Source organism: Cervus elaphus, chromosome 9 (genome assembly GCF_910594005.1).
Source record: "Cervus elaphus chromosome 9, mCerEla1.1, whole genome shotgun sequence".
NCBI classification, from domain to species: Eukaryota; Metazoa; Chordata; class Mammalia; order Artiodactyla; family Cervidae; genus Cervus; species Cervus elaphus.
In genome coordinates, this window is record NC_057823.1 from 51,217,686 (window position 1) to 51,231,833 (window position 14,148).

Sequence of the window (14,148 nt, forward strand, 5' to 3'; positions counted from 1 at the left end):
TCTTTTTTTGTTTCTATCCCTACTAGAACATAAGCTATTTAAGCTCCATGAAGGCAGGGGTTTTACTATTTTAGTTCACTGCTTTTCCCTAGGACATGTCTGACACATAGTAGGTACTCAGTAAATATTTGTTGAATTAATACAAAAAAGTGTAATAGAGAATAGAAAGGGGGCTTGTATGGCCATCATTCAGCTTAAGAGATAAAGCATCATATTCATACCATATATACAATGTATTTGTATACAACAACTATATTATTGAAGCCTCCATGTACCCTTTCCCATTCCATTTCCCCAGAAATAATCATCATGTTGATTTAAAACTGTCTTTATCCTGTTCACTCTATTTTAATAACTTTTACTTTATACATTATATGTGTTCCTTTTTGACAAATTAGAAAATATAGGCACGAAAGGGAAAAATACCCAATAAATCCTACCTGCCCACTGTTTTTAGTGCATTCTTATTAGCTATATTACCTTAATGTAAGATTCTTAACCATGGAACCTCAGTTCTCATCTATAAAATGGGGATAATAATAGAATCTACTTCATAGGATTATGGTAAGGATTAAATGAAAGTCCACATAAAGAGCTTAGCAGTAATGCCCAGCACATACATACACATAGAGGATGGTGATTATATAGCCTTTCAAATGATGAATCATTCTTTTTTGAATATAGACTATATATTCTGTGTGATTTGTAAATCATCTTTTGGGGTCAGTTAGGGGAGCGTGCAATCCTGGTTGAGGGCTTTCCTCACTCATCAGTAGGCTTTTAGTCATTGCAGGATATTTTCATTTGCAGAACACAGTCTGTGGCTGCCATGAACTAACTGTGCTGATTGCTCTCTCCAGGTGAAGAACATCATTTATCATGCAGTGAAAGATGCTGTTGGCACCCTCAAGGCTCACGAATCCAAGCTGGCAAGATCGTAGGCATGGAGAAATTTCAAACTCCCCTGTGAAGCAGGTCTTTCACTCACAACACATACAGGGAACGACAGGGTTCTCTGCTGGAGCAGAGGTCCTTCACTTGGAGCCAGTGTGGTCAGTATTACAAACTCTCCAGCCACTCTTTTCTACGCTGCCTCAACACTGAAGGTTGACACAGGAAAGTCGCACTGTTCACACACACAGTTTCAGACTCCAAGCCGAGGGTGCCACATCCCTATCCTGTGGCCTTTTGGGACTTCAAATTGCCTGAACATCGCTGGGCTGTCCTGCACATTCTCATGATTTGAGATTTGTGGAAACCAGGAATGTGGGCACACCTTTCTTTTTTTTTTCTCTTGTGCCTAGTTAAGTGGGAATGTGTTTGGAGGTAGGGGGAAATCACATACCTGGTACATGTGGGGGCTAATTATTTAAACACGCCTGGTGGAAGCCTGATGGTGTCTCTACACATGACCTCTGACACAGCCCATCCCAGGAGCCGGGTGAAGCCATTCCCCACCATCTCTCCCATGAACACTGAAGTCTTGAAGGACCCAGGGAGAATCCACTGCTTTTCCCAAGAGGCTCCAGGATTAGGAAACGTGTGTATTTAGTGAAAAATAGGTTTGTAGTGAAATAGTTACTATTTCATGAAAGTAGATATTTTTAGAACTTTTGAAATACCACAGTTGTTTTCCTGGATTATGAGGAAAGGCACATTACATTTAGTCTTCCTTCGAGAAAACTCTTTGAAGAAATAAGATTTTTAGAAATCAACTGCCCATTATAGCACAAAAATCAGCCAAAGCAGAATTTAAAAGAATTGGCTTTTTAGGGTTCTTTTAATTTCACCCCCCCTCCCATCTCAGCCCTATCTTGAGGGAACAGCCATCTTGAGAAAGAACTTTGTCGTGTCTGAGCTGTGGTGTGTTCCATGCATACACACACTGGTGACTCCAGGAACCATTTCCACCTATTACCAGCGTTCCCTTGGGACTCCTCTTGTAGTTCCAAATTCAAAGGAAAGTTTGCTTTCCTACATGAGGCTTTTTGTTTTGGGAGTTTTTTTGTCCAGAAATATTTTCAGCAAAACTTTCCAACTCAGTGGAGTTTTATTAAGAATTTATTTGAAAATGATGGAATTCATTGGCCCATAGATACATTGGAAAATGTATCTATCTTCTTCCCAGCTGTACTGTAGTGCCCTGCAGGCTTGTTTATATGTTCACAGTTACTTTTTTTTTAAATAAAAGTCATTTACTGTAGAATACTTTTAATTTCACTTTCTGTATTTTAATTTTGTTGAAGGGCTGATTGGGATTTCCATGTTCTTATTAAAAATCTAACAAATCTGTTCATAGTGGACTAACTTCTTCCTGTGCCAGTTGTTCTAAAAAGCAGGGCCAGGTTGAGGGGTGGGGTTGGAGTTGGAGGATAGTTCATTTTCATATCATTACATTGTTGCATCCAATTATTACTCTTTGCTTCCTGAATTTGTGCCCAGCTGGGAGTGGGATGTGCCAGGCCATTGTGGTTTGAGGGCTTAGGGACAAAGGGGAATGTGCTACATGAGCTAGAGTGTAGGAGCAAACATGGGCTTTCCATAGTTTCTGCCCTATGGGAAAGGTGGGTTCCTACCTTCCAGAAGCAGCCTGGGCGAAAAGGGCCATGGAGAGTGGCCTGAGCAAGGTTTTGGGCAATCAGTGACAAAGTTGCTCAAAACAAGAGGCCTGGCTGCCCACATAGGAAATTGAAGTGGCTTGAAGCGTGAGGACAGACTGTGTTCCAATGAGAAAAGGCCTTTTGAAGAGGAAGTTGTAAAGAATAGCAAGAGGGGTCATCAGAGGCTGCTTCCTTGGATCCTGTTGGAAAAACATCTTCCAAAGTGTTTGAGCCTGGAAATACAATTATCAGGGTGGAAATAGACCATTGTGTGTGGTTCAAGGATACTGAGTTTGAATAGCACCATAACTGAAATACAGAGTTCTGAGCATGTCCTTTAAGCCTCGATGGGCACGGGCTGGTGCTGTGATCATCAGAGGATTACACCTCGACATAAAGAATGCAGAAGCTTTGAAATGGGACGGGAAAGGAAAGCAGTGGGGGAAGGGAGGTTGCAGAGGTTGCTGGAGCTTTGTTGCTTTGGTGAAAATCAGGAGGCAGGCTAGCCTACATTCTGGATATAAATGTCTTCAGAATTAGGGCATCCATTGCCACCAGTGCTTGCTGATGGGGATGGAACTGGAGCCCCTTATTCATCGCCCCCCTGGACCTCAGGCCTCTCTACCAGCCTCTCTTTACAAAGAGGGAGATTCCCCTACCCCAGGGTATCCTTGAGAGCACAGGGCCCTGTTCCCCTACAAAACTTAGAAACTGACAACCTGAGAAAGCAGATCAGATTGGGAATGGGGTTAGGTCCTTTTACAATTGGACTGATTGGTGATGGCGGGCTGGACATATGCCTCTATGCCTTTGACCTCAGGACTTCCTGGGTGGGTGTCTTGACAGTCAGTGATAGGGGAGAAGGGTTTGGTAGCAGTTGGAAGAAGTAGGCTTCCTGAGTTCCTTTCTTAGCAGCATGACTTAGTGGTTCTGTGACCCGAGGCAAATTATTGAACCTCCCTGAAGCTTCCCATTTTCTTATCTTCAAAATGATAATTATAACGTCTGTCTTATGGGATGGTCACTGAAATAACACATGTGACGCTCTTAGCACAGGGCCCGGCACACAATAAGCACTCAGTAAGTCATAGTCATTATTCCTCTTAGGATATTTAAGTCTTTCAGCCTGTTGTGATCAGCGCAGGAGGAGGGCTAGGATGTCCGGATGGAACCATGAAGGCCTCTGAGGACCTCAATTCTGGGTTTGGAACCCAAAAAAGGTGAACAAGCCTTTGGAGGAAGGCAGGTCAAAGGCGCATGCCCAGCGACAGCAGGTGCAGGGGGCGCGCCGCCGCCGCCGCCGCCGCGGCCTCCCCTTTAAGAGCCGCCGCCGCCCACGGCCCGCCGCTGCGGCAGGGACCTCCCCTTTAACGGCGGCGGCTCGGCGCTCCGCGGCCCCCGCGGCGGCTGCTGCTGCGGGTGCTGCTGCTACTGCGGCTCCTGCTGCCGCCGCCGCTCGGCTTCCAGCAGCTACATCCTCGGCCCGGGCCGGCTTCCCGCCCCGCGCCCCGCCCGGCCCCGCCATGGTGTCCTGGATCATCTCTCGCCTGGTGGTGTGAGTGCGGCGGCGGGGCGCGGCCGGTTGGGAGGGGGATGGGGGTTAGGGGTGGCGGGTGAGGGGTATGGAAGCCTGGGATGGACCACTCCGTGGCTTCGTACAGCAGAATCACCTAAAGGCACATCATCCCTATTTGGGGTCCCCAGAGACGTGGAGATGAGGGATCCGGAGGAGAAGGGAATGAATGTTCGAGGAGCAAGGCAGGCCTGGCTTCCCACCCCTTTTATTTTTAATTTCCCTGTTTCTGCGCCCTCCCTCATCCTCCGGGGGTGGGGGGGCTAGGCAGCATGGCTTCATTTATGAGGGGAGGCGGCTTGTCCCCTCCCCCACGTAGCAGATCTGGCCGGAGGAGCCCCTCAAACCTGGGCTCTCGTCTCCCATCGGGAGAGCCAGGGGAACAAGGCAGGGCGTCCTCATTCCATAGCTTAGGGCCATGGCAGCCTTGGCCTCCCCGAAGGGCCCCATTTCTCCTCCCTCTCCCACTGTCTGTCAGGAGACTGGGGGTGAGGGCACATGCTCTGAAGGCCCCCCAGGAGGACGGGAAGCAGAGATGCTGGGACGACAAAGTGTGGGAGGTAACTGGGAGAGGATATGTGTGTTCAGCCTGGGATTGTGAGAGCCGTGGAGGGACGGGTGTTAGGTGGCCTTCATCCCAGGCTGCCGGCTCTGTCCCTCCCAGCTCCCCCTGGCTCCAGGAGGGTACCCTCTCCCACAACTGTGGACTTTGTCCTTGAGGATTCCACCCCCGACTCCATCTCTGAAGTATCCTGCCTCAGTGAGGCAAGTCCATGGGGAACAGGCGGTATCCACACATTGTCAAGAGGCTGGGCCTGGCAGGGACTCTGCATGGCTTCAGTTAACCTGCCCCAGCTCAGGACCCTGCCCCTCAACCTCCACCTTTGGGGCACTGACACCCCAGGATCCCCTCCCTGCTATCATGTTCTTGTGTTCTGGCTTCCTCTAGACCCACCAGAGTCTCCCCTTCCCACCTGAGGGAACCCAGGGGCCTCAGACCTCCATGTGGCCTTCAGAGTGGCTGCTCCTCTTGTGTGAATGAGCTCCCCGAGTGACAGTCCTCTCCTTGCCTCACCTGTGTCCTCTATGTGGTCTCTGATGGGAACAGCACAGACTCCACTATAGCCGGGATCTCTAGCCCAGAGCACTTTCCGGAGCCTAGTCCCAGAAGTGTTTACATCGGGAAATAAACCACTTTGCCCCCGAGGGCCTCCTGCTCCTGTGCCCTCTGCTCCTCAGGTCCCCAGGGCTACAGTAGTACTTCTGACTGCCAGGTACCCTGTTGGGCGGTGGTACTGGCCCTACGACGGGGAGGTAGAGGGTAAGGGCTAATGGGTAAGAAAGTGCGTGATGTCTGGAGAAGGATGACACCTCTGAGGCAGTGACCTGACCCCCACCCCATGATATGGTTATGCACAAATGAGGTTCAGGGCCAGATAAGCCACATCAGACCCTCTGGCCTCTAGGTCTTTCTGTCAGGGGCTGGAGAAGAATTGAACAATAAAGGGTTCCAGGGCATCACCCTAGCTGGCTAGGGCTTCCATGCTTGTGTATCACCTCAGGCTTGCCTGCTTTGACCTTACTCCCTGACCTGAGATCATCAGTCAGCTGATGTGGTACCCTGGAGTTCTGTCCATTCTCCCCTTACCTACCCAGGGACTGATGCAGAGATGGGAGGGAGAGGCCATTGCTTTTGACCGAGAGGCCCAGTAACCATGCCTGCCTCCCTAGGCTCATCTTTGGCACCCTGTACCCAGCCTACTCTTCCTACAAGGCCGTGAAGACAAAAAACGTGAAGGAATATGTGAGTGTGTGACCCTTCATCTCCCACCCAACTTATGTGGCAGAGATCAGGGAGGACAGTGGGTCACATGACAGACGGGGATGACTTTATACTAATGCTGTCAGCACTAATGAGACCTGGTTCAGGGGAGGCTCCTGTGTATTCCCTTTCCCCAGCCCTGGTGTGATACACAGACAGAGTTGGGGCCCTCTGTGCCCCCGCCCCACAGTGCCTCCAGCATGGTTGGCAAGTAGAGGTGGGGTCCAGGGTGTTTCCCCAAGGCCCCAGCTAACACCGCCCTCTGTACCTTTAGGTGAAGTGGATGATGTACTGGATCGTCTTTGCCTTCTTCACCACTGCCGAGACACTCACAGATATCGTGCTCTCCTGGTGAGGTCCAGCAACCCCCGCCTCCCTGCACCTCAGGGGCCAGGGCTTCTGACTTCTACATAGCCAGTCCACCTAGGGTGGCATCTCCCCAGTAGTCCCATGGGGTCCTGGGTGTCCCCTCCTCTCAGTCCCCATCCAGTCCTTGCTTGATTGAGCAGAATAAGAACAGACATAACTCTCACCCTTCTTTTGGCAGCCAAAGCAGCACAATAGAATTCAGGAAACCTGCTTCTGCCAGACTTACAGTGACTTTGGGCAGGTCACAGTTTTCTAGGCCTCAGTTTCCCTATTTGTAAAACAGGCATATGAGTCAATCTCGTGAACATTGGATTGTATTTCAAAGCTTGTATTTCAAAGGCTTTTTCTAGGCACTACTAGACTATATATATGCACTCTTGAGGACACGGAATGGTCTAACCATCTGTATATTCACAGCAGGCGCTCAAAAATGTTTACTAAATGAGCAAATGCCTCTTGGAAGAGAGGACAAACATAGCACAGTACACTGGAAGTCAAAAGAGTTTTACTGAGAGGTAGAGGACAAAAGATCCTGGCGTTTGTAGATTTCAAGGACCTTTGAGAAAAAAGAGTTTGAGCAGAGAAAGTTGAATGGGGTCAAATTAGGAAAGAGTAATGGGTTAAAAATTGAGAACAGGTGAGTGCAGGTGCCTCTTGATGCAAGCAAAGGACGGAGCTTTGATGAGAGCTTTGTGAGGATAGAGGAGACCTAAAGGAGTGTGTGGCCTGAGAAGGAGCCATGAGTATAGAGAACAGTCCTTAAAAAGCAGGGGCCATGTCACAGCAGCTAGGGATAGATCCAGAGCACAGCTGGAGAAGCCCGACTTCTTCATGGGAGGAAGAGCAGGCAGGAAGGGAGTGAGGACCCAAGAATGCACCTGGAAGGTTAGGGAGCTCGCCTTGGTGTTGACCCCAGGATAGAGGAGTGAGTGCTCTTCTGTCCGAGAGAAGAGGTTAATAGAGCCACTGCTGCTGGGAATTCCTGCTGGGGTCACTTTTCACCTTGCTACTGGGAGTCTCAGCTGAGCCTCCCCTTGACCAGTCTCCTAAGCCACATGGGGACCTTGGTGCACTAAGGGGTGGGGGGCTAACCAGGGTCCTGCAGTGGGTCCATACGCCTCCTGACTTCCTGCCCCAGGCTCTGCCCTTACCTGTCTCCCACCCACAGGTTCCCCTTCTACTTTGAGCTCAAAATCGCCTTTGTGATATGGCTGCTGTCCCCTTATACCAAAGGCTCCAGCGTGCTCTACCGCAAGTTCGTGCACCCAACCCTGTCCAACAAAGAGAAGGTCTGTTGGAACAAGGGATGCTCGCTTCCCACCTATCTCGGGTCAAGGCAGCCCAGTGCCTGCAGCCACGTGCATTCATGGCTCTCCCTGTGGGTGATCTGGGAGGGCCCTGGCTCCCTGGGGCAGGCAGTGCCAGGTGTGAACAAGGGTAAAACAGGGTAGGACCCAGCCCTCACCTCTTCCTCCAACCCCTCAGGAGATAGACGAGTACATCACACAGGCCCGAGACAAGAGCTATGAGACCATGATGAGGGTGGGCAAGAGGGGTCTGAATCTGGCCGCCAATGCTGCAGTCACGGCTGCTGCCAAGGTGAGTTGGGGGCAGACCCAGCTCCCAGGCCCCAGCTTGCTCATCTCGTCCCCCGGCCAGTCCCCTTTGCATCCACCGCATCCTCGGGTCGGTGAAGTTTTGGGGGCTTGTGCAGCTTGGGGTTCCCATCCTGCCTTTAACATCCCCCCACTAAAGGACTTCCACTCAGCAGACCACAGTTTCCTCACCCATCCAAAGGGAACGCGTGGCCCCCCCCCGTTAGAGCTGCCGTGGGATGGGGTGAGGACACCATGGGGAGAGCACTGAGTCCAGTGGCTGCCCGGTGCCCCATGGTGACCTCTCTCTCCACCCCGCCCCTTCTTCTCCGGTCCTCCCGGTGCGTGGTGGTGACCCCAGGGCCAGGGGGTGCTATCAGAGAAGCTCCGAAGCTTCAGCATGCAGGACTTGACTCTGATCCGGGACGAGGACGCACTGCCCCTGCAGGGGCCCGACGGCCGCCTCAGAGCCAGCCCCGGCAGCCTCCTGGACACCATTGAAGACCTGGGTACAGGCCGGGCCCAGGGCGGGCAGGGGGCAAGGGTGAGGAGGCTGGGTGCGAGAGAGACCAGACCCCTGCTCTCCTTTCTTCCCCAAACCAGGAGATGACCCCACCCTCAGCGTAAGGTCAGGCACCAACCAGGCAGATCCCCGGACAGAGATCTCTGAGGATGACACGGGAGACAAGGCCCCTAAGAGGGTCAAACCCATCAAAAAAGTGCCCAAAGCCGAGGTGAGAGCCGGGCCAGAGCTTGGGGAAGTGGGAAGGGCTTGTGGCTTCAGGCAGAGCTCTCCGTCTCCCTCTCTTCCTTCCACAGCCACCGGCTTCCAAGATGCTGAAGACCCGGCCCAAGAAGAAGACCTCCGCAGGGGGTGACTCAGCTTGAGGCCCCAGCCCCCTCCCCGCAGGCTGCAGAATCCCGGCTCCACACTGTGCCAGCAGCCCTCAGCCTCAGGCCCCGGGGCCTCTCAGATGGCTGTTTCCGGTGCCTCTCAGTGGCCATTCCCCTGGAAGGGCTTGGGAAAGAGAAGGGAGGCCCTGCTGTGGGGGGCCGAGGGTAGAGGCTGGACGCAGGAGCTGAGGATGGAGCCACTCGAGGAGGTGCGGGCCCCTCAGAGCCCAAATGCTACTCTCCCCGCTCCAGCCCTGACCCCGCCCACCCAGTGCCTTGCTGAAGACCGTGGCCATCCCCTTGTCCTGACACGTGGCCCCACTGCTCTCCCTGAGTCAGGGTCGGCGACCAGTCACAGCCCAGATTGACTGGAGCCTGAAGGCCCCGCAGAGAAGGAGGGAGTGGGGAGGCCTCGGAGAACCTGGGCTCTGGGCCTGCAGGTGTGAATGGAGGACAGGGGCTCAGTGTGTGTTTAAGTGACCAGGAGCCAGGCCAGAGCTGCAGCTGAGGGTGTTGGGTAGGGCTGTGAGCTACCTGTGCCCACTGAAAAGAGGTGGTGTGCGTGTGTGAAAGAGAAAATGTGTGTGTGTGTATGTGAGTGTGTATCTTTCTGGGTCTAGAGCTGAGGGCTTTTGAGTAAAGGACTTTCCCTCCAGCAGTAACCTCCCCCCACCCAACCCAGCTGCCCTTTCCCCCCTCGGCCCTCCCGCCTACTCTCTGAGCCTCAGAGGACCCCAGCCCATGAGAGAGTAGGGCTCCAAGGGGCCTCTCACCCGCTGCTCTGCCCTTGATCCGCTCCTCTCTTGCCTCCTCCCGTTCCTGCCCCAGGACGGGGCTGCACCGCTCTGGGCCCTCAGTGAGGCCCCTGCTGAGCCGATTCCTTTCCTCCTCTCCTGGGGGCCCATCTTCCTTCCCCCTAAGGCCCTCTTCCTGTGCCAAGCAGGCTAGGCCCCCTGTAAGCAGACCCCCGTCAGAGCCCAGCCTTTGCCCCACACTTTGCCCCAGCATCTGCCGTGGCTTCCTTCCGTCAGGGCTCGGAGGAGCGTGTGAAGAAGAAAAAGGTGTTAGGAGCCAGGGGGCTCCAGATCCATGGGAAGAGGGTGCCCAATGGACCTTTGGCACTGGATGAGCCAATAAACCAAATTCTGGCACCTCATTTGTTTTGGCCTCTGTGCTTTGTTCTTGGTCTACCAGTCCACAGGTGAGAAGGACTTCAAGTGAGAAGCCAGGGCTCAGCTGTGGGATGGAGAGGTGAAGAAGTCAAACTGTGAACTCAAGAGATCTGATCTCCAAGAGATAGGCTTGAGCTGGTTCCATCTGGGAAGATGGTTTGGAGGTTCAATATAGAGCCAGGGGGCTGGAAAGAGCCAGGACTTATGAAGGGCAAGGGACCACCCTCAGAGGTTGTCCTGTCCCTCAGAATCCTACCCGGAGACCCCTCCCCATTCTGACACCTCACAGAAAGTGCCAGGGTGTAAGTTCTAGGGGCAAAGATCATGATGAAGCTCCAGGAAAAAGAGAATGGGATATTGGGGGCTCCTGGCAGAGCCTGGGGACTGGATCGCTATGGCCTAGAAAGGCTAAAAAACAATGGAGAGGGATGGTGAGCCAGACACCGAAGGGAGGATCTAGGTGGGATGAAGGGAGAGATGGAGATGAGGAACCAGCCTCATGGTTCACATCTGACCCTGGGGACAAACAAGGAAGACAGGGACCCAAGGGCCGGAGCCAGTGAGGCAAGCCCATGTGGCCTGTGGAGGGATGGCTGGAGCCCTGAGCTGCTGGGCTGGGGTGGAGGAGAGAAGGAGGGAGGCTGCAGGGCCTGGGGTCAAGTTCTGGGGAGGTGGAGCCTAGGTCATCAGGGGCACCACTGATGGGAACAGAAACCAGGAGAAGGGAAAAGAGGGCAGAGGAGCAGAGGCAGCATCAGAAGAGACAAGGGAAAAGAGCAGAGAGGGAGGGGGTGAAGAGAGTGAGGGAAGGAGAAGGAAGGGTGAAGGAAGCTAGAGAAACAGCAGCTCAGACTTACAGAAGGAAAGTGGAGGAAGCAGAGCTGGGGACGGGGTGGGGAGTGTGAGTGGAGACCTAGCTCCAGGCCCTGGACCCCACGATTGGCAAAATGTCCCTACATTTTGGAAGAGGCTTTCCTCTCCCTTCCCTGGCATCACAGGGGCATGTCCTTCTGCCAAACTTGAGCCAGCTGGCCAAGAACCTGAGGTGCCCGTGGAGACTGGGGGCGGAGGGAGGGAGGCGTGTGAGATGCCCTTTTCATCTTTCCTGAAATTCTCCAGTCAATAGCGCTCTGAACAGCATTCCTTTCGCCATTGCCCTCTGGGCAATTTGGCCCCTTTCTCTATCGGAAAGGAGAGGAAGTGTCAGAGTAGAAATCAGGTGAGAGACTCCCTTGTTCTAGAAAGATCTCCAGAGAGTAAGTTGCTTGCATCTCCTGATAGCAGCTACCATATGGCTAGGAAAGCAGTTTAGGCCTCTCTAACCTAAATCCCATTTGCTGCATTTCACACACACACACTCACACAACTCACACTCAGATTACACACTTCCATCCACAGGGACCAGTGGCCAAGGAGGTCACTGTCAGAGTCCACATCTCCAGGCTCTCCCTGCACATCTGGGTTTCCCTGTGTCAACAGAAGATGCTTAGATTTCCAAGTTCACTGGTCCGTTGCCATGGAAACATTGTCTCCTAGACCTCCACACAGGGTCTGACCCCTGTGGTGCTGGGGAGGAGAGGAGAGATGGAGGGTGACAAACAGAATGGGGGGAGGAGGCTGGTGAAGCACAGCTGGGTCTACATGACCCCTTGCTGTCTTATTCCCTGGGGTCACCTGCCCTCTCCCCTCTGCCTTAGTAGATCTCTCTAGGCCAGGGGAGTGGGAAAGAGAAGTCATGACAGAGATGTCTGGCAGGAGCTATGTGGAGGGTGCTTGATCACTGCCTGGAAACCCACTGGGCACTGAGAGAGATAAGCTTTGAAGTGGGGGCTGAGGTCTAGCCCTGTGTCCCACACCCAGACCATGTTGGGGACACTGGGCAGCCCTCCAGGCCTGAGGTCCCTGGCTAAAATGGTCCTCAGGCCTGAAGCGGTTTCATTCTGCTTCCCCTCCCTTCCTTGTGTGTGCCCCACACTAGGAGAACCTGCTTAAAATGTGATTTCCAGGCTGTGACGTCAGAGGAAAGCCAGCAGCTCCAGCCTATGCCAGCTCTTCCTTGATCAGCAGAGCTGAGCCCAGCCCTTGCTCAGCCTGGAGGAAAGGAGGTTAGGTAGAGGAGGGAGGGTCTCTGGGGGCCTCTGGTCCTCATATATGTGGCATTCAGAATAATAGGGAGAGACTATTTTGAGGCCAAAGTGCTGGCTTCCCCATTGCCTTAAATGCCTGCAAGTACGTGATTATCTCCGTCACAGATTCCCCCTAACTCCAGGTTTACCCTCTCTGAGCTGGGTCAGGCCTGCATAAAGGAGGAGGGCACCTTAAGTCTTACAGCCATTTGGGTTCTGCCCGAGAACTTGGCGCAAATCTAGGCTGGAGGCAGTGACGGGTGGGAAGGATGTCTGCACGGAGGAAAAAAGCCCACTAGGTGGCGCAGCTCACCCCCAGTGTGGGATTCCCCGGCCCTTGCTGGGGGATAGTCTTTCCTTCAGCAGTCAGTCGGCTTTTAAGGTCCGCTGAGCAGGATGCTTTATGCCGCAGTCCCTGGAATTGGAGGTTCGTGAAGAAAGCATCCTTGTGGGTGAATAAGCAGATATGAATTCTCAATCACTTCCCAACCCCAGTTTGTGTGCAGAGGAGATGGTCAGACCCAGCAAGCAGGTACTACTCCCTTTGGGGAAGCATCAGGCATCTCCTGGGAGCAAGGAAATTGCCAAGCTGACCCTGGGAGGGTCATACAGCCCAAAGGACCCAACTTGGGCTTCTAAAATATTATCAAGAGAGGGCCAATTCGGGCGAGCAAGAGGGACACTCACCTAGATGCAGGGTTCCCTGGAGATGACTCTCTTACGGCCACAGTGGCAGTCCCAGGGCTGCCCCTAGGTTTCCCCGTCCCCTGCGCCTTCCCTGATTTTCATCATGGGTACTGTAGGGCTGAAAAAGGAGACAAAGACCCTAATCTTCAGACCCTTGAACCCCAAGGTATTTCTTCCAGCAGCCTGGGCTGACTCCTCAATAACCTACCTTTGCCTGACCTTTTTCCCAAACTGACCCCACCAGCCCCGCACACCTAATGAATTACCCTCTTCTTTTGTCCCAGCCAGATGAGTGATCAATAAATAATGCTGCCTGAAATATTAATGGCAAGTTTTACACCAGCATCCCTTAGCCGTGCCTGTCATTGGGGAACTTGAGAGTTGACAGAGAAATGCATGGCCCCCAAAGAGCTCCTTTCTTCCTCTTTTCTTTGCCAAGATTTTGACCTGTCCCCGTCTCCACCAGATCATGATTCATTGCCATTAGGTGAGAAGAGGACGGGTCCCCCAGAGACCGACAAAGGCAGCCTCTAGGGGGAAGATGGGGTAAGCTAAACCAAGCAGCGACCCTTCTTGATTCCTTTGTCTCCTCTGATGCAAGTGAGATCCCATTTCCTCTGTTCCATGTCCATCTTGGACCTGCCAGGTCCAGCTTTTGAGTGGCAACTCAGAAGGAGACCTGGGGCTTCCCTCCTCCCCCTGCTTCAACTATTTTGGAGCCTGAGCAGAAGGGACTCATGTACTCCCAGACTTCTGGCCCTGGCATTCTCTTCTGGCTTTCTTCTCCCTGGAAGAAGAGGAGGAAATGGAAGCTCTTAGCCCTCTTGAGCCCACTGGTAGGCTTCCCAGGGGGCCAGCGCCCTCCTTCGGGGAAACCAGGCCCACCCAAATCTTTGAACATGCAGTGCCCTCTGCTCACGTGCTCTTTGTCTCCTGCTTCACTTGGTAATCTCTTGCATGTGCTTCAAGTCTCAGCTTAGATGTGACACCGCACCTGGTCCAGGCCCCTGTGGCCTTCTCTCCCCTGACAGCACACATCGCCCTGTTTCATCATTGCCCATGTTTCCCCACTAGACTGAAAGCCCGAGCATAGGCAATGGGCCTACCTGGTTCACCACTGTTTCCCCAGCATCTAGTACAGGGCCTGGCACACTCTAATAATTCAGCCCATTTTTCTGGAAGGTACGAATGACATCTCTGCAGCATTTTTCCTCTCCCAAAAAAACACCAGCCTTCCACCTGCAGCATCTCCCTGCGGGGCTGTTTGCCTGCACCTGAGGAGGGGTGTCTGAACTAAACAGCAGCTGCCC

At 53.1% G+C, this 14,148-nt stretch overlaps 2 protein-coding genes across 5 annotated transcripts in view; both read left to right on the top strand.

Annotated features, from left to right (window-relative positions):
* The window catches only part of KDM3B (lysine demethylase 3B), a 56,253-nt gene extending 53,959 nt beyond the window's left edge, over positions 1–2,294 (top strand). For both annotated transcript variants that reach the window (XM_043912876.1, XM_043912877.1), the window contains one exon: positions 861–2,294. In XM_043912876.1, the coding sequence (XP_043768811.1) occupies positions 861–941 (81 nt within the window). In that variant the 3' untranslated portion in view covers positions 942–2,294. The remainder of the gene's footprint in view (positions 1–860) is intronic.
* A 1,464-nt stretch (positions 2,295–3,758) lies between these two features.
* On the top strand, positions 3,759–10,009 carry REEP2 (receptor accessory protein 2). 3 transcript variants are annotated; one of them, XM_043912884.1, is made up of 8 exons: positions 3,759–3,820; positions 5,905–5,977; positions 6,270–6,346; positions 7,533–7,653; positions 7,850–7,963; positions 8,321–8,468; positions 8,563–8,693; positions 8,779–10,009. In XM_043912884.1, the coding sequence occupies exons 1-8, from the start codon at positions 3,774–3,776 to the stop codon at positions 8,845–8,847; spliced, it is 780 nt and encodes a 259-aa protein (XP_043768819.1). In that variant the 5' UTR covers positions 3,759–3,773; the 3' UTR covers positions 8,848–10,009. The 3 variants fall into 3 exon arrangements, with proteins under 3 accessions (XP_043768819.1, XP_043768821.1, XP_043768820.1); XM_043912886.1 differs by lacking the exon at positions 3,759–3,820 and adding an exon at positions 3,873–4,155 and having other exon boundaries at positions 8,327–8,468; XM_043912885.1 differs by lacking the exon at positions 3,759–3,820 and adding an exon at positions 3,881–4,155.
* Positions 10,010–14,148: the final 4,139 nt, after the last annotated feature.

Bases quoted from the DNA above. Each gene is read 5' to 3' on its own strand.
- REEP2 (XM_043912884.1), top strand. From the start codon at position 3,774: ATGAAGGCCTCTGAGGACCTCAATTCTGGGTTTGGAACCCAAAAAAG. The intron at 3,821-5,904 runs GTGAACAAGCCT...CTGCCTCCCTAG, and splicing joins GGGTTTGGAACCCAAAAAAG to GCTCATCTTTGGCACCCTGT. The intron at 6,347-7,532 runs GTGAGGTCCAGC...TCCCACCCACAG, and splicing joins ACAGATATCGTGCTCTCCTG to GTTCCCCTTCTACTTTGAGC.